This window comes from Scyliorhinus canicula, chromosome 1, assembly GCF_902713615.1.
Source record: "Scyliorhinus canicula chromosome 1, sScyCan1.1, whole genome shotgun sequence".
NCBI classification, from domain to species: domain Eukaryota; kingdom Metazoa; phylum Chordata; class Chondrichthyes; order Carcharhiniformes; family Scyliorhinidae; genus Scyliorhinus; species Scyliorhinus canicula.
The window spans coordinates 185,619,495-185,639,800 of NC_052146.1; the positions used below are offsets into that span (position 1 = coordinate 185,619,495).

General features: G+C 45.4%; 1 protein-coding gene across 2 annotated transcripts in view; it reads left to right on the plus strand.

Annotated features, from left to right (window-relative positions):
- The window catches only part of dhx57 (DEAH (Asp-Glu-Ala-Asp/His) box polypeptide 57), a 117,454-nt gene that overhangs the window by 21,612 nt on the left and 75,536 nt on the right, over positions 1–20,306 (plus strand). For both annotated transcript variants that reach the window (XM_038804237.1, XM_038804228.1), the window contains exons 5-7: positions 1,896–2,689; positions 6,935–7,134; positions 13,700–13,821. In XM_038804237.1, the coding sequence (XP_038660165.1) occupies positions 1,896–2,689; positions 6,935–7,134; positions 13,700–13,821 (1,116 nt within the window). The remainder of the gene's footprint in view (positions 1–1,895; positions 2,690–6,934; positions 7,135–13,699; positions 13,822–20,306) is intronic.

Here is a 20,306-nt window from a genome sequence, read left to right on the forward strand (position 1 = left end):
TCCTGGTAAAGATGTCAAACTAGATTGAATAGTGCACCACACTTTTTTTGGAACTGATGCCAGCTCCTAGGCAATGCCTTTCTTCCAGTTTGGCAAAGTCCCAAAATGCTATGCTTATTTAGAATACATCTGTTTATTTTTAAATGTGGACTACAATAAGAAATGCATGCACTCCATCTGGGATGAAATTTTAACTCACTCAAAACCAACTAATTTGCATAGAGATCAAATTGGGTCCCATGTGTGAGGTAGAAGTGGTGGCTTGCACTTCAGTGTGCAAAGCTTATCGTGCACCTTTTCTCCCATCTTCTAATCCTATTGTTTATTAGCAGGTTTATGTGTCAGAAATGTGTTTTTATAAATGAAGTTTTGAGCCTACTAAAGGTTTGCAGGATCTTTAAGACAAGGGGCAGCACGGTAGCATAGTGGTTAGCATCAATGCTTCACAGCTCCAGGGTCCCAGGTTCGGTTCCCGGCTGGGTCACTGTCTGTGCGGAGTCTGCACGTCCTCCCCGTGTGTGCGTGGGTTTCCTCCGGGTGCTCCGGTTTCCTCCCACAGTCCAAAGATGTGCGGGTTAGGTGGGTTGGCCATGCTAAATTGCCCGTAGTGTCCTAAAAAGTAAGGTAAGGGGTAAGTTGTTGGGTTGCGGGTATAGGTTGGATATGTGAGTTTGAGTAGGGTGATCATTGCTCGGCACAACATCGCGGGCCGAAGGGCCTGTTCTGTGCTGTACTGTTCTAAATTTAAGTAGTTCTAGGTCATTTAGAATAAAAACAATATGCGGGAAATATTCATCAAGACGAGCAGTATCTCTGGAGAGAGAAGCAGAGTTTGCGTTCTAAATTGTTGGTCTGGGGTCGGAACCATAGTCTGGGATTGTTTCCACGTTCCAATCCCATACCACATCTGAAGTAAACCATGCTACAATTTTCAAAGAAAAGGCCAATTAATTGGTCTGGGCTAACAATCCAATTAAAGATGGCAGACAAGTTTCCAATGCGTGAGGATAGGTAAGGGAGAAAGAGGACGCCTTAAGTTAGAGCATGCTCTCTGCACTTTCAGGCATTTTAGAAATAAAAATGTCTGCAGCTGCCAGTCATTATGGAGGGGGAGCTCTCTCTCTCTCTTTATAGATGCTAAAGAAAGATGAGCATTTGTATCACGCTTTTCGTGATCACTGAATGTCTTGGGTGCTATATAGCTAAAGAAGTGCTTTTTGAAGTGTAGTCAGTGTTCAAATATAGGAAACATGGCAGCCAGCTACACACAGCAAACAGTAATGTGATGATGACCAGATAATCTCTTTTTGGGATTTTAATTGAAGGATAAATATTGGCCAGGGCATTGCGGATAATTCCTTTGCCCTTCCTCGAAAATAGTGCATCGGGATCTTTTGCATTAATCCAAGCAGGCAGACGAAACCTGCGTTTAACATCTAATCTGAAAGTGCAAACCTCTAACAGTGCAGCACTTCCTCTACTACACTGGGTCATCATCCTTGATTTTCATGCTGGAAGCCTGGCATGGCATTTGAACCTGGAATCTTGTGACTCAAGTGAGAGTGTCCCCAACTGATGGGCTGCCTGACCTGCTGAGTACTTCCAGCGTGCTCTGTTCTTTTTTCAGATTTCCAACATTTGCAGTATTTAGATTATTTAAAGGTAGGTTTAATTTAACTGCAGTTAATATGAATAGTTTTAGCTCAAATACCCTAGCTGTTTTACCATGACAACTTAACTTGTACTAGGTGCAGAACATGTAATCTATCCAATTGGACATGAGAGAGCTGACTATTGCATGGATTTACGGTTAACGTGTTTTGGCATATAGGTATATTATGTATTCCAATGAATTGTTTTGAAATGTTAAAATAACATGCTTATATTTATTTTAGGTATGGTTTTCATGCAGAACATTGCAGCTCAACGCTCAAAATGTTTGATGGGGACGTAGGATCATCTTTGGAATATCTGTTGCAGCAGTGCTTTCGGGAAAAGTTTAAAGATAGAATCAAAGCCTCTCCCAAATTTGGTAACATTAGCATGGAGGATTGTGTGGAGCGGAGGCAAGAAGAAGCACTTGCTCTTAGCTCCATATATGAGAGCAAATTCTCTGAAAGGATTCAAAACCGGGTCTGGAGTGTTGAACTGGCGCTTGTGTTTCTGACACACAAGCTTAATAAATCGAGAAGCTGTGAGACTGAAGACTCGGCAGCAAAGACTCTGATAAACATTTGCCAGCATTACCTCAAGGGTAGTTGCCGCTTTGGGTCAAGATGTAAGCTCCGACATGAGTTTCCTTCAAAAGAAGAAAGGAAAGACGACAGTCATTTGCGTTGTGACGCTAATGCACTCCTATACACACTTGAGATCCGATTTCCACCTGATAATAAGTATCCGTACGAGGTCCCACTTGTAGCCTTTTCTTCTACTAATGACAGTCTGCCCCAAGCTTGCAGTTTGCATATAACTGAGCATCTCTATGGAGAGGCCTTATTAGCAGCAAGAACAAATGAACCAGTGGTTCATACATTGATCATGTGCTTGGAAAATGAAGCGAATATGACCGAACTGCTCCTTGAAACCACCCACAAATACAGTGTTCCTCCTGTTGTGCCTACTGTCTTTACTGAACAAACTAACGGTCAACAAACACCTCGTAACTATCCTCTTCGTCATCAGCCGGCAGGTACTATTGTGAACCTGGAGTCCTTGGGATTTGTGTGGTACCTATTGCACCCTGAAAGGTTTTGTTTCAGAGTTCAGGAAAGCACAAGCTATGACTTGAGTTTTAACGAGTAATTTCTTGAGTCTTGAAGGAATTACCCTGTGGAATAGCGTGGTACTTACTGCAGTGAACATAGACGTAATTGAAACCTTTTTTTTGGAAAAGGGAAAATTCCGGGGTACTGAGGTTAACAGATTTAGGGCCAATACAGCAGTCAACAGATCTTGAACCTGGGTCCAATGCTATCGGGTGGGAAATTGCCCTGTGGGTCTTTTTTACTTCAAGTAACAACAACAAAAAATTCTGTTCGTATAGTGCCTTTCATAACTTCAGAATGTCCCAAAGCATTTTTTGAAATGTTGTCCCTATTTGCAATGTATGAATCGCGGCAGCTAATGTGAACTTGGCAAGCTCCTAGGAACACCAGTTTTTAAAAATGGTGAGATTATCTGCTTTGGTGATGTTGATTGTGATTGAGAGAGTAATATCGGCAGCCACATGAGAATGCTCTTGGTTGTCTTCGTGTAAAGTCATAAGATTTTTTCCAGTCACCTGAGCGGCTGATCGTTTATAAGAACTTAAGAACGAGGAGCAGGAGTAGGCAATTCAGCCCCTGGAGCCTGCTCCACCATTCAATACGATCATCGCTGATCTCATCTCAGCCTCAACTACACTTTCCTGCCCGTTCTCCATAACCCTTCAAAACAAATTACTAATTAAACATTTTTCCAATCATCTCAAATTTACTTAATGTCCCAGCAGCCACTGAACTCTGGGATAATGAATTCCACAGATTCATGAGCCTTTGAGAGAATCAATTTCTTCTCATTTCTGTCTTAAATCTGATAGCTCTTATCCTAAAGCTATTGACCTCTCGTTCTAGATTGATCCACTAGAGGAAGCATCCGCTCTATATCTACTTTCTCAATACCTTTTGATCATCTTGTATACCTCCAATTAGATCTCCTTTCATTCTTCTAAACTCCAGAAAGTACAGGCCTAAACTGTTCCATCTTTCATTAAAAGACAAACTCCTCATCTCTGGAATCAATCTAGGCCTCTGAACTGCCTCTCATGCAACTACATCCCTTCTTAAATAGGGTACTAAAACTGTACACAGTACTCCAGGTGTAGACTTGCCAGTATCTTGTACAGTTACAGCAACACTTCCGTACTATTATACTCTATTCCTTTAGCTGTAGAAGTCAAAATTCAATTTGCCTCCCTTATTACCTGCTGTATTTGCGTGCTAGTCTTCTGCGATTCATGCACAAGGACACCCAGATCCCCTCTGCGTCAAAGCACTCGTAAGTTTCTCTCCATTTGGATAATAAGTTGTCATTCCATTGTTCCAACCAAAATTGATAACTTCCTACTTATCCACATTAAACTTCACCTGCCAAATTTTGGCCCACTCGCGCAACTTATCTATATCCATTTGCAAATTTATTATTTCTTCACTGCAACTTGCTTTCCCACCTATTTTAGTGTTGTCTACATATTTGGCTATCGTGCCTTCTATCCCTCCATCCAAGTCATTAATATATATGTAAATAGTTGGGGCCCGAGGACCGAACCCTGTGGCACCCCACTAGTTACATCTTGTCAACTAGGAAAAGATCCATTATCCCGACTCTAGGCCTTTTGTTGGTTAGCCGGTCTTCTATCCAAGTGGATAAATTGCCCCGAATCCTATGTGATCTTACCTTGTGTTTTAACCTTTTGTGCGGCGCCTTATCAAATGCCTTCTGAAAGTCCAGATTAAAATACGTCTACAGGATGCCTTTTGAATAAGGGTTTTACATTAGCATTTTCCCAACCCACTGGAACCTTTCGCACATCCTTTAAGACCCTAGGATGCAGGCAACCAGGCCCTGGGGACTTGTCTGCCTCAATCCCAATAATTTGTTTAGTACTTTTCCCCTATTGATGATTGTTCCAACTTCCTCCCTTCTATTAATCTCTGCATTACCTATTACTATTGGGATAGTGTCCTCCACCATGAAAACTGAGACAAAATATTGATTTAGCATGTCCGTCATTTCTGTGTTCCCCATTATTCCCCATTATTAACTCCCTGATCTCCTCCAAGAGACCAACATTCACTTTTGCTTCTCTCTTCCCTTTTATATACTTATAGAAGCTTTTGCTATCCTTTTTTATATTTTGTGCTAGTTTTCTTAATTTACCTTTGCTCTCTTTATTACTTTTTTTTTGGTAACCCATTATTTTTTAAAGTTTCTCAATCTCCCTGCCTGCCACTAGCCTTTGCAATATGGTATGCCTTGGTTTTAGTTTGTTATCTTTATCTTCCTTGCTTTGCCATGAATGTTTTCTCCCCCTCCTACAAGGAATTTAATCTCCCCTTAAACAACTGTCCTACCTTTTAGTCTTCCTACCCAATACGCTGGGACCAAATCTGTCCTCATGCCAACATAATTACCCATTGTTTAACTCTAGAACACTAGTGTGGGACTCCAGTTTCTTGCTCCCAAACTGAATTTGAAATTCTATTGTGCTGTGATCACTTTTCCCATGAGATCATGAATTAATCCCCCCTTTTTACACAATACCAAATCCAGAATAGCCTGCTCCCTGATTGGTTCCACAACATATTGCTCCAAGAAACAATCTGTAATGCGTTCAATGAACTCTCCCTCGAGGCTACCCGTGACAATTTGATTAATCCACTCTATATGCATGTTAAAATCATCCATGATTATTGTTGTACCTTTTGTACAATCCTCCAATATTTCCTGGTTTATACTATGCCTCACTGCAAAACTATTGTTTGAGGACCTATAGATTATTCCCATCGGGACTTCTTTCCATTATTATTTCTTATTTCTACCCAGACTGATTCCACATCTTGATCTCCAATGCCTAAATCACAACCATGATGTGGAGATGCCGGCGTTGGACTGGGGTGAGCACAGTAAGAAGTCTTACAACACCAGGTTAAAGTCCAACAGGTTTGTTTCAAACACGAGCTTTCGGAGCACGGCTCCTTCTTCTGAAGAAGGAGCCGTGCTCCGAAAGCTCGTGTTTGAAACAAACCTGTTGGACTTTAACCTGGTGTTGTAAGACTTCTTACTGTAAATCACAACACCACTGATACCTTCCTATACCAGCAAAGCTACACCACCTCCTTTACGTTTCTGTCTATCCTTCCAAAATACTGAGTACCCTTGGATATTCAACTCTCCTTGTAACCATGTCTCAGTAATTGCTACCAATCATGCAACTTTGTCTCTATTTGCGCTGTTAACTCATTAATTTTGTTCTGAATACTTATGCATTCAGACATAAAGCCTTTAAGTTTCTAGTATTAAATTTTCCCACTCTTATCTGATTCCTTGGTGCAATATTACTTTCACATGTTCTGTCCCTTCCTTTTTTTCCTAGTAACAATCCACCTCATCATTAACCTGCACTCCTACCTTCTCCTTTAACTTTCATTTTCAAATTTTCCACACAACTGAACTCCACCCCTGCACCCCCACTATTTAGTTTAAAGCCCTTTCTACAGCACTCATGATGCAATGATTCAGGATTCTGCTCCTGGCATGATTCAGGTGAAGATTGTCTTTTTGCAACAGTTCCCTCCTTCCCCAGTACTGGTGCTAATGTCCCATAAATTCACACCCACTTCTCCCAAACCAACCTTTAAACCATACATTTGCCTCTTTGATCTTATTGACCCTGTGCCAATTAGCCCGTGGCTCAGGTAGTAATCCGGAGATTATTATCTTTTTGGTTCTGCTTTTTAATTTAGCCCCTAGCTGCTTCTAATCCTTCAGAACCTCTATCCTTGTTCCACCTATGTTGTTGGTACCTACATGGACCATGGCACCTGGATCTTTACCCTCCCATTCCCAAGTTTCTCTGCAGCCCAGATGAGATATTCCAAACTTGAGCACCCGGTAGGCAACACAACCTTTGGGAGTCTGGATGCTGGTCACAGAGAACAGTGTCCATTCCCCCAACCTGCCTCACTCATAGTCTCATTTGAGAGACAGTGCAAGACTGAAATCAGCATGTCAGCTCAAGTTTCTGGTCCAGCACTTTGACCCCATAGCCTTTTCATTCTGAGGCTGGAGTGGTATCACTGAAACAGCGTTGGCACTTGGTTTCGTTATGACTCATCGTAGTTTAGCCTTTTATAGTCTTTAGTCTTTTATAACTAATTTGGTTAATATGTTATAGTTGCAGTGAAAGATGATGCTGGGACAGAAGTGTGTCCCAAAGAAGATGATGACTTACCGGAGGAAGAGCCTGAGGCTGTGGTTATGGAAACTGAGAGTTATGTTCATCTGAAGAAGAGACAGTTGAAGAAGTATAACTGGAAACTGGAGAATGTATATAGGGAAAACCAGAAACTTTGTAATAGTTTTCAAACCAAGCAGGTAACTTCATCCATGTTCTAATTTTATTCCTGAGAGCGACAATGTGTACAGTATATGATGGTTAATAATGGTGTGCTTTATTGTGAATTTAATTTATAAGGTCACTTTTCCTTCAGTAAAGATCTGACCTTTAGAAACGCATACCAGTTCAATTGAATTCCCTGCTGTAAGACTTGAATGTTTCAGATTAAATAATAATGATGAGCAGCTCACCCTTCACTGACCAAAAACTTGGTCAAAGAGTTTTAAGTAGTGTATTAAAGCAGGAGAAGCAGACAGGTGGTAATTATACAAATTTGCATTTGTATAATTCCCTTAATGTAAAATATTCCAAGGCAGTTTGTAGGAGCATTTTCATATAAATTTGCACGCTTCACTGACTAAAAACTTGATCAAAGAGTTTTAAGTAGTGTATTAAAGCAGGAGAAGCAGACAGGTGGTAAGGATCAGGGAAGACATTCCAGAACTTGGGACTTGGGCTGCTGAAGCAATGGGAATTCGGGATGGGCAAGAAGCCCATAATTAAAGGAGTACAGAGATCTTGTTGAATTAAACGGCTATAGGAGGTAGTAGAAATTGGGACGGGTGAGGCCATGGAAGGATTTGAAAACAGATGATAATTTTAAATTTGAGGCATTGCTGACCCAAATCCTGATCCAGCAAGCACAGGGTTGATGGTTGAATGGAACATTGCATTGGGCTTCAGGTGACAGAGTTGTTGAGAAGTTCAAATTTACTTGGAGTAGGTAGAAGGCCAGCTGGAGCAGTAAGTAGTGTCCAGAACTAACAAAGGCTTGGATGAAGATTTTGGTTACAAATGACAAATTAAACCATGCTTGGAGAAGCATGGGTTATAAGGGATAGTCAGTATGAATTTGTAAAAGGAAAATCATGTCTGACTAATGTTATTGGGTTATATGACGTAACATTGAAGGTTGTACATGTATGAGCTTTTAAACGACATTTGATATGGTACCTCACAATAGGCTAATTTGGAAAAAAGAAGCACATGACATTAAAAGTATGAGGGAACTTGGGTGCAAAATTGGCTACGGGATAGAGTCGTAGTGAGTAAATGTAAATTCCTCGCCAGTCAAAAGAGGGGGCTGTGACAAAATGCTTTTTTTACAGAAATGAATAGATGACAGGGGCGGCATGGTGGTGCACTGGTGAGCCCTGCTCCCTCACTGTGCTGAGAACCCAGATTCAAAACCGGCCCCAGGTCACTATCCTTGTGGAGTTCGCACATTCTCCCTGTGTCTGCGTGGGTCATACCCCCGCAACCCAAACATGGGCCTGGTAGGTGATTTGGCCAGACTAAATTGCCCCTTAATTGGGAAAAATTGGGGGGGGATCAAAGAATTAGATACTCTAAATTTAAAAGAAAAAAAAAGAATTTGCAACTTGGTCTTGGTTATTAAGGGGTACAATTTCAAAATTTGCAAATGATCCATAACTTATCAAAGTAGTAATATTGAGCATGATGGGAGCAAACTTCAGGAAGACATTTACTGGTGCAATGGAAAATGTGTGTCAGGTGCCATTTAATACAGGTAATTGTGCAGTGATCCTTTGGAAGCAACATAGACAGTTTAATCTTTGGGGGGTGTTGAAGAGCTCGATGCTTGGGGATGCATATTCAGCAATCTTTGAGGGTGCAGGGTAAGTTGATAAGACTATTAAGAAACCACATGGGATTCTTGGCTTGGTAAATAATGGCATCAAGTATAAAGACCAGGAAGTTATGCTAGACCTTTTACTGGACTCTGGTTAATCATAGAATTCATAGTATCATTTGAATTTACAGTCCAGAAGGAGGCCACTCGGCCCATCGAGTCTGCACCGGCTCTTGGAAAGAGCACCCTACCTGAGGTCAACACCTCCACCCTATCCCCATAACCCAGTAACCCCACCCAACACTAAGGGCAATTTTGGACACTATATGGGCAATTTAGCATGGCCAATCCACCTAACCTGCACATCTTTGGACTGTGGGAGGAAACCGGAGCACCCGGAGGAAACCCACGCACACACGGGGAGGATGTGCAGACTCCACACAGACAGTGACCCAAGCCGGGAATCGAACCTGGGACCCTGGAGCTGTGAAGCAATTGTGCTAACCACAATGCTACCGTGCTGCCCGAGGCTTACCGTTAAGCCTCAACTGGAATACATTCCCAAATCTGGGCACCACAATTTGGGAAGGTTTGTCAAGGTACTGCTTAGGAAGGGTGCAGAGGAGGTTTAACAGAATGATACCAGGGATGAGGGACTTCTGTAATGTGGAGGGATTTGGAGAAGCTGGGATTGTTTTTTTCTCTGAACAGAGAAAGTTATAAGAGACCCGAGAGAGGTAATCCGAATTATGAGGAGTTTTGATAGAGGTGTCAGTGGCGAGAAACTATTTCCACTGGCAAATGAGTCCGTAACCAGAGTTCATAGGTTAAAACAATTGCCAGCGGAACTAGTGGGGAAATGACAGGAAATTTCTTTACATAAGAGTTGTTAAGATCTTGAATGCACTACCTGAAAGAGTGGTAGAATCGGATTCTGTAGGAATGTTTTAGAAGGTAATTGGGAATGCAGTTGAAGAATGTAATTTGCAGCATTGTGGGGGACAAAGCTGGGGTGTGGGTCTAAATTTGACAGCTTTTTCCAAGAGCAGATGTTCTCCTGCAAGATGTTTTAATCCACTAATCTATAAATTGAGTCAGGGGTGTAGATGAGCAATATTACAAATCTGAACATGGGGGGCGGGTGATGGAATGATAAAGGATTTGAAAGTCCACCCAGGATAAGATTGAACACCAAAGTTGCAAAAGTTCAACCAAGGATGGTGGCTAGGGAGAGGATTTGATTTGGTGATTAGCAAAGCGATTCTTTGCAGGTACAGAAGGCAATGGCTTTGGTCTGTTTGTTTGTTATTTACAGCACGGAAGGAAGCCATTTGGCACATCGTGTTGGCACCGGCTCCCAAAAGAGTAACCTAGCCAGTCCCATTCCCCAGCCCTATCTCCGTGGCTCTCTAAGTTCATCACTTTCAAATATAAATCCAGCTCTCTTTGAAACCTCCTATGGAATCCACCTCCACCACTTTCCCGGGCAGTGCGTTCCAAACCCCAACAACTGCAGGTTTCTCCTCCTCTCACTCCTAGCTCTCTTGCTGACCATCTTGACATTGTGACCCCCTAGTCACTGACATACCAACTAGTGGAAACAGAATATCTTTCTTTACCCTGTCAGAATTATTCAGAATTTTGAACACCTCAATAAGATTGCCTCTTAATCTTCTCTGCTCCAGGAGAATTTCTCCAATCTGTCCTTGTATCTAAAATTCCTCATTCCTGGTATCATTCTAATAAATCTCCTCCGCACTCTCTCTCTCTCTCTCTCTCTCTCTCTCTCCAGGGCTTTAACATCTTTCTGCAAATAAGGTTCCCAGAACTGAACACAGTACTCCAAATTTGGCCTGATCAATGATTTGTAGAGGTGTAGCATCGCTTTCTTGCTTCTATGCTCTATGCCTCTATTTGTAAACCCAAGGATGCTACAAGCCTTCTTAACAACTGTTTCAACTTGCCTGGTCACCTTCAGAGAATTATGCACTTGAACCTCGAGGTCCCGCTGCTCCTGCACTCTCCACAAAGTTGTACCATTGAGCCTATACCAGCCTCCCCGGACAGGCGCCGGAATGTGGCGACTAGGGGCTTTTCACAGTAACTTCATTGATGCCTACTCGTGACAATAAGCGATTACTATTACTATATTGACTCACCATGTTTCTTCACATTTCATTGCATTTCTTCCCAGTACACGTTTGGAGGAAATTTCCACTTATCCAATGCTGGATGTCAAGACCAGCAGTGTGACAAATTGAAGACCATGGAAGGGTTAAGAGAGGTGTTGGTGAGGTTGAATTGGGGTTTATCAGTGCACATGTGGAACCTGATATGCTGGAACGGTGGAACATCTAGATGCAGAATAAGAAAGGACCCAAGATAGATCTTTGGGTGACTCCCAATGGTATGATGCAGGAATCGAAAAATAATGGCAGGAGATTCTGTAGCTGTGCCTGGATAGATAAGGTTAAATAACAAACCAATTATGGAGCAATATATCGGGTTTAAACTTCTGAAGCTCAGTGGGCTAGACAGCTGGGGTGGCATTCTCCCCTACCCGGCGTGACGGAGGGTGCCGGCGTAGGGGAGTAGTGCCAACCACTCAGGGGTCGGGCCTCCTCACCTTTGGTGGCCAGCCCCGCGCCGGAGCGGTTTGCACCAGAAGACTGGCGCAAAAAAACGGCGCCCCCGGCAGCGGGGCTGGCCGAAAGGCTTTCGCCGGTCGGTGCATGCGCGATGTGGGGTTCTCTTCCGGCGCCCCCTCCCCCCCGGGGCCTGGGGCCCGCTCGCGCCGCTGATCCCGCCGTTCCAGAGGTGGTTCAAACCTCGGCGGCGGGAGAGGCCTCCCAGTGGCGGGACTTTGGCCCATCAAGGCCGGAGAATCACCGCAGGGGCCTCGCCGATTGGAGTGGCGTGAGTCCCGCCACCGCCACTTCCCGGGTGGCGGAGAATCTCTGCCACGGCGGGGGCGGGATTTTCGGCGGCCCCAGGCGATTCTCCTACCCTGCTGGGGGTCGGAGAATTTCGCCCCTGGTTTGTGATGCAGAACAAGGCCAGCAGCGCGGGTTCAATTCCCGTACCAGCTTACCCGAACAGGCGCCTGAATGTGGCAACTAGGGGCTTTTCACAGTAACTTCATACTTGTGACAATAAAAGGTTATTATTATGGGCTGGTTTAGCACACTGGGCTAAATAGCTGGCTTTTAAAGCAGACCAAGACAGGCCAGCAGCATGGTTCAATTCCCATACCAGTCTCCCCAAACAGGCGCCGGAATGTGGCGACTAGGGGCTTTTCACAGTAACTTCATTGAAGCCTACTTGTGACCAGCAATTTTTTTTTTTGATTTTAAAAGGATGGCACTGGGTAAATAGAAGGCAATTGTTTCCAGTGGTTCTGGGGTCAAAGTTCAAGACTCAAGCCTGAGGAGGCATTAATGCAGGATTAAATACAAGAGATTTAGAAAACTGCTGGAGAAACATCTCTATAACAAGTTGTGAAGCTGTGGAAATCACTTTGGGGGTTGGTGATTGATGCAGAAACTATGTCAACATTCAAGGTTCGATTGGACAGTTGGATGAAGGAAAAAGAGATACGAGAACAAGGAGGGGTAAATGTGATTTGAACTGTTTGCTTGTTTGGAGAGCAAACGCCAATACATTGTTTGGCAGGGGGCCCTGCAGGGATCAAGTTTGTGAATGATCTGAAAATTGGTGGGGTGGTACATGGTGAGGAGGATAGCCTTAGATTGCAGGAGGATATTGATGGAATGAACAGTGGCAAATGCAATTCAATCTGGATAAGTGTGAGGTGATGTACTTGGGCAAGACAAACTAGGCAAGGGAATACATGATGAACGCAGGACCTTGGGAAGCACAGGAGATCAGAGGGACTTTGGTGTGCATGTGTGCCGGTCCCTTAAGTTAGCAGGGCAGGTGGATAAAGTGGTTAAGAAGGCATATGGTATACTTGTCTTTATTAGTTAAGGCAATGAGTTTCAGAGCAGTTGGTTATGCTGGAACTGTATAAATGTTGGTTAGACCACAGCTAGGATATTGTGTACAGTTCTGGAATCCACATTCTAGGAGGGATGTGATGGCACTGGAAAGGATACAGAGGAGATTTACCAGTATGTTGCTTGGGCTGGAGAGTTTTCATTATGAAGAGAGAATTGGGTAGATTGGGATTGTTTTCCTTGGAGCAGAGGAGACTGAGAGGGGCATGATTTAGATGTATAAAATGATGAGGGGCATAGATAGAATAGACAGGAAGAAACATTTCCCCTTCGTAGAGGGATCAATGACCATGGATCATAGATTTACAGTGAGGTGGTTTAGAGGGGATGTGAGGGTGGTGGGAGAGGGTGGTGGGAGTCTGGAACTCTCTGCCTGAAAAGGTGGTGGAGGCAGAGACCCTCATAACATTTAAGAAGTATGTGGATGTATACTTGTGCCAAGGCATACAAGGCTATGGGCCAAGTGCTGGAAAATTGAATTGGAATAGTTAGGTGGTTGTTTGTGACTGGTGCAGACACTTCCTCCTCGTGTGTGCGTGGGTTTCCTCTGGGTGCTCCGGTTTCCTCCCACAGTCCAAAGATGTGCTGGTTAGGTGGATTGGCCATGATAAATTGCCCTTAGAGTCCAAAATTGCCCTTAGTGTTGGGTGGGGTTACTGGGTTATGGGGATAGGGTGGAGTTGTTGACCTTGGGTAGGGTGCTCTTTCCTAGAGCCGGTGCAGACTCGATGGGCTGAATGGCCTCCTTCTGCACAGTAAATTCTATGATTTGCGCCATAAGGGCCTTTTCTGCGCTGCAGACCGCTATGAATGACCTGATTCTGTCTTGTAAGTTCTATTTATTTCTATGTATCATCTTGCCTGAGGGCAGATGCTTTTTGTCCTTGTGTCCCAAGTAATTTCCCGATTTTCTGAAAGTTGTTGTTATTCCAGTCTTCCAGGCGCTATCAGTCAATGTTGCAGGAGAGGAAGAAACTTCCAGCATTTCATGAAAGAGACACAATCTTAGCTTTACTGAACAAGGCCCAGGTGCTGGTAGTGAGTGGTATGACTGGGTAAGTTTAAGCAAAGTGTATAGAGGAATTCTTTTTTGTTGGAAATATTTTTATTGAACATTTTAAAATTTATTTGCGACAACATAATATAAAAACAAGAACCCCCTCTCACTAAAAGCTGACAGTGACCAGACAATTAAAATGCATAACAAATGGTTGCCATTTATATGGGACCTCCAAATCGATTCTCTGTTCCCTAAGGAATCGTTCCCAAAGACTTCATAAATGTTTCTCTCCTCCCAGTATTAAAGGTCACTGCGACAAATGTTTTCTTTGACAGTGTTCAACTGATCTTGTCAGAATTTTGCTGCTCTAAAATGCAAGGAAAATAGTAACCAAATACAATCAAAGTGAGTAAAATTGTCCAAAATGGGTAACTGATGAAATGTTTTTTTAATCAAGACCTGTCCCTTTTCACGTTTTGTGACACAAGGGTAGCATCCCTACTTCTGGGCTTGAAGCCCCACGTGAGGACTTGTTGGTCACGGAAGGAATGTCCATTACACAATTCAATGGGCTGATGATCAGCCTGGGAATCATTCCACCACTTGCCCAATATTCCCCATAGGGGGAAAAAAAGTGTGGATTGTGAAGATGGACTAAAATAAATTGTTGCCGTGCCTTCAGTTCAGGGATTTCTACCATGCCTGTGAAGTTTTTATATTTTTAAAAAACATTTTTTTACGGAATTTGGATTTTGCTGGCTAGACTAGCATTTGTTGCCCATCCCTAATGGCCCATGAGAAGGTGGTGGTGAGCTGCCTTTTTGAACCACTGCAGTCCATGTGGTGTAGGTGCACCCACTGTTGCTATTAGCGAATGAGTTCCAAGATTTTAATGACAGCAACAGTGAAGGAATGGCAACATAATTCCAAGTCAGGATGGTGACCGACTTGGAGAGGAACTTCCAGATGGTGGTGCTCTTGTGTATCTGCTGCCCTTGCCCTTCTCGATGGTCGTGAGTTTGAAAGGTGCTGCCAAAGATGCTTTGGTGAGTTTCTGCAGCACGGTAGTATTGTGGCTAGCACAATTGCTTCACAGCTCCAGGGTCCCAGGTTCGATTCCGGCTTGGGTCACTGTCTATGCGGAGTCTGCACATCCCGTGTGTGCGTGGGTTTCCTCCGGGTGCTCTGGTTTCCTCCCACAGTCCAAAGATGTGCAGGTTAGGTGGATTGGCCATGATAAATTGCCCTTAGTGTCCAAAATTGCTCTTAGTGTTGGGTGGGGTTACTGGGTTATGGGGATAGGGTGGAGGTGTTAACCTTGGGTAGGGTGCTCTTTCCAAGAGCCGGTGCAGACTCGATGGGCCGAGTGGCCTCCTTCTGCACTGTAAATTCTATGACCCCTTCAAGTGTGTATTTAACTTTCTCTGTTACAAAAATGCCAGGAGGTCCCCCAGCCACACCAAGGCACTAGGTGGAGAAGCCGGCCTCAACTCCAGCAGAACCCACCTAACAGCAATTGGGGAGGCGAAGACTAAAACATCTGCTCCCGCTCCTGCCTGCAATTATAAGACCATAAGACATAGGAGTGGAAGTAAGGCCATTCGGCCCATCGAGTCCACTCCGCCATTCAATCATGGCTGATGGGCATTTCAACTCCACCTCCCAGCATTCTCCCCATAGCCCTTAATTCCTCGCGACATCAAGAATTTATCTATCTCTGCCTTGAAGCCATTTAGCGTCCCGGCCTCCACTGCACTCTGCGGCAATGAATTCCACAGGCCCACCACTCTCTGGCTGAAGAAATGTCTCCGCATTTCTGTTTTGAATTTACCCCCTCTAATTCTAAGGCTGTGCCCACGGGTCCTCGACTCCTCGCCTAACGGAAACAGTTTCTTTGCGTCCATCCTTTCTAAGCCATGTATTATCTTGTAAGTTTCTATTAGATCTCCCCTTAACCTTCTGAACTCCAATGAATACAATCCCAGGAACGCCAGCCGTTCCTCATATGCTAGACCCGCCATTCCAGGGATCATCCGTGTGAATCTCCGCTGGACACGCTCCAGTGCCAGTATGTCCTTCCTGAGATGTGGGGCCCAAAACTGGACACAGTACTCCAAATGGGGCCTAACCAGAGCCTTATAAAGGCTCAGTAGCACATCGCTGCTTTTATAATTCTGGTAGCTCTGACACTCCGAATATGGCCTCCAGGAGACCTGGCTCCAGAACCCTGCCTAAGATTGCCAATATGGTGCTGAAGAAATTTTGCTAGCTTAGGACATGCCCAAAACATATGTACGTGGTTTGCTGGGCACCTCCCTCACCGCTTGCACTTATCTTCTACCCCCTCAAACACCCGACTCATCCTTGCCCTTGTTAAGTGTACCCGATGCACCACCTTCAGTTGTTTGAACCCAAGCCTCGCACACTGACATGGCATTCACCCTCCGTGAGGCCTCACACCATACCCCCTCCTTCACGTCACCCCTTAGCTCCTCCCGTTTTGCCTTAATGCCCTCCAGTGGGGCCCCATCCTCTGCCAGCAGCCTCCTATAGATACCTGAAGTTTTACCGTCCTCCAACCCGGCCAGTGACAGTACCTTCTCCGCTAAGGACGCAGGCGGCGCAACTGAAAAACTCGAATAAACCTTCTGTGTAAAATTCCAGACTTGCAAGTACCTGAATGCCTCCAACTCCGCGAGCCTGTACTTCTCCACTAACTCCCCAAATCGCAAACCACCCCTCCAGGAACAAATCTCCCATTACTGCCACCCACTTATCCTCCAATCCCCTAAACCTGGCGTCCATCCTAGCCGGCTCATACATATGGTTCTCCCTGATCGGTATCATCCTCGATCCTCTCTCACTTTAAAGTGCTGCCTTAATTGCCTCCATATTTTTAGTGTAGCCACCGCCACTGGGTTCCCTGAAAACTTTCTCTGGGAGAGTGGGAGCGGGGCCATCACCAGCACCTGCAATCCTGTCCCCTCACATGACCAGGCCTCACTGACTCCTGACCCCTCCAGCAACCCAACACCACCTCTGCATTCACCTCCCAATAGTAGTAAAGCAGGTTCAGCAGCCCCAACCCCCCCGACTGCCGATCCCTCTGGAGGACCACCTCGCCGCCATATAAACTAAATCATGCTTTCCTCCCCTACAAAGAATGCCTTTGATAGAAATGCTGGCAGGCATTGAAACAGAAATAAGAACCGTGGCACGATACTCCTCTTCACCGATTGCACTCACCCAGCTAACGACACCAGGAGAATAATATCCTATCTGTGTTGGTCTGCTTTCACCCTGCTCACTAAGCTTGTAAAATTTAGCTTCCGAATCTGTGCCCAATCCCTTTCCATCTGTACCCCTAATTATCTGAAATGCGAGTTCATCAGCTTGAACGGCAACACCCCCCAAATTAGTTCCCCTCCCCAGCAGGGTGACCGGAAAACATTCATTTTTGTCTCAATTCCTTTTATACCTGGAAAAAGCTCTTCAGTATTCCTATTATGTCCTCCATTGTCGGGACTGGATCCGTGACGAAAACGTTTTGTAAAACGCCTCAAACACTATATTCTCTTTCTCCAGGCCTGCTGGCCTTCTCCCCCATACTCATAAACTGCCCTCCCACCCGTCTCAACTGCTGCACCACTATCTGTGGACACCAGGTCAAACTGTGCCTGCAACAGTTTCTTGTTCACCGTAGGCAGCACGGTAGCATTGTGGATAGCACAATCGCTTCACAGCTCCAGGGTCCCAAGTTCGATTCCGGCTTGGGTCACTGTCTGTGCGGAGGCTGCACATCCTCCCCGTGTGTGCGTGGGTTTCCTCCGGGTGCTCCGGTTTCCTCCCACAGTCCAAAGATGTGCAGGTTAGGTGGATTGGCCATGATAAATTGCCCTTAGTCTCCAAAATTGCCCTTAGTGTTGGGTGGGGTTACTGGGTTATGGGGATAGGGTGGAGGTGTCAACCTTGGGTAGGTTGCTCTTTCCAGGAGCCGGTGCAGACTCGATGGGCCGAATGGCCTCCTGCACTATAAATTCTATGTAAAGGCTCTGGGGTAGGGTCCTGCAAACACTTCCCACCCATCTCTAATTTCTCATCCACCAACGACTGGTGTTCTACCCTCGATTCCCTCTCCTCCTGTGCCTTACATGCAATTGCCTCCCCAATCAAATCAATTCACCGTTGTCTTCAGGGCTTCCCACAAAACCGAGGCTGAAACGTTCCCGATTCCTGTTAAACTCTACATAATAATCCAATGTCTTGGCCAGCTTTACAAAAAACCCCAGGTCTGCGAACAGCCCCACATCCAAACTCCACGCCAGCTGTCGAACCGGTTCCCTCTCTAAAGCCAGATCCACCAGCTGTGGAGCAAGGTTAGAAATTACAATCACAGAGTACTCCGCTGTCCTTACCCCGGCAGCAAAGCCATCCCCATTATTAAAAAGTTGATCCGCGAGTAGACCTTGTGCACCGTGCGAGAAGAACCCCTGCCCCAAAAAGGGGTAAGCAACATTGCCCTGGGAGCGGTCCTCTTTCAGGTTCAAGTCTGTAGTTCAGGTAAAACAAAACAGCTAGACGAACAAAAACATACAAATTTATCAAAGAATTGGCCCCAACACACCACCAACAGTGCTTCTCGTCTGCCACGATCAGCCAAATCCCAGTCCTTCTGTTTGAACACCTCTGCCAAAATAATGGTGTCTCTCATTGCACGTGACCCTCAACTTCGCTGGGTAGACCATCCCGAAGCGCACTCCACTCTTATACAGTGCCCCCTTTGCCTTATTGAAGGCAGCTCTCCTTTTCGCCAAATCCACTGTGAGCTTTTAGTATATTCGAATCACAGTGCCCCCCCACCCCCCCGTCTCCTGGGTCTGCTTTGCCCACTACAGCACATTCTCCTTTGCCTGGTATCTATAAAAGCACATGATAGAGTGCAGCACGGTGGTGCAGTGGTTAGCACTGCAGCCTCACGGAGCTGAGGTCCTTGTTTCGATCCCAGCTCTGGGTCACTGTCCGTGTGGAGTTTGCACATTCGCCCCCACAACCCAAAGATGTAAAGGATAGGTGAATTTGCCTTGCTAAATTGTCCCTTAATTAGAAAAAATGAATCGGGTACTCTAAATTTTTAAAAAATGAATAAATAAATAAAAGCACACTATTACCACCCTTAGCCGCTCATTCACCCATGGCTTCAGCAAGAGCGATAGGTGCACCGTATCCAACTTCATGGGGTGGGTGCCGGGCGGCATTTCCCTCCTCCCCCATCAGCTTCCTCAACTTATTTGCTATAAACTTTGTTGGCTTCGGACCATGCCTTCCAGCAGCCCCACAATCTGCCTTCGAGACCGGTTCTCAAGGTCCTCCACCTTTGCTCAATGACTCTCCCTGCTCCTGCACTGTCTCCACCGTTCTTCTGAGTGTCTTCCTTATCAGGGCTAGCAAGTCCTCCACCAAATGCTTGAGGGTCTCCAGCATCTCCCTACCTTGTCTCTCAAAGTGTTTATTGAACTGCCGTTCGAACTCCATCACCATCACCTCCGTCAATGTATCCACCGTTATATACGGGGCCATTCCTGGCCTCCTCCATCTACTCGCCCATGCACCCTTTGTTGTGCTTGAACTTTCTGGCGGACTAGTGCTCAAATCCTTCATCCCCTGATTTTTCTGCAGCTCCTCTCAACTGGGTACAATTTTTCATGCAATTTTCCCCACATAAAAAGGATGAAGAGGGCCTAAAACCCAAGACTCTGGCGGGAGCAACCCAACATGCGATCTCCTCCTACATTCTGCCAGAAGTGTTTTTGGAAATTGATGGAATTTTATGCTGGCACCCTTAATTATTTGAACATTTGCCTAATTTCTCAGTATTTTCTGATAATCAAGTTTGGACAATGTAGAAATGTTGTCCACTAACTATAGCAGATTAAAACTTGATCTGTAATTTGATCACATAAAAGGATGCAAATTAAATTGAGCTCTGCTGGAGAAACGTGAATATTCCCCAATATGATAGAACATGCACGTTTGCCTCAACACTCGAGAAGCTCTGTATATTCCAGGAGAAAGCAGTCTGCTTGATCAACCCATCCATCACCTTAAACTCCAAATTCAGCCACCACCTGTTTACCCTGGCCACAGCGTGTACAATCTATAGAATACACTGTGGCAACTTGCCAAGGCCTCTTAAACAACCTCTCCCAAAATCACAATCTCTGCTGCCTAGACTGACAAGTGCAGCAGGCACCACTGCCCAGGGCCGGCTCAAGGTACCGGCAACTCGGGCAGTCGCCCGGGGCGCCATGTGCTAGGGGGCGCTATCAAGGAGTGCGGGTCCCGCGCATGCGCAGTTGGGCCGATGCCAACCAGTGCATGCGCGGTGGCCGCCCTCCCTCAGGCCGCCCCGCACAAACATGGCGGATGGATCCAGGCTCGCCGGTGGTCACTCCTGCCCCCCCCCCGAAGGGCGCCGAAGTTCAGCTTGCCCGGGGCGCCAGCAACCCTAGGGCCGGCGCTGCCACTGCCTCCAAGATTCCA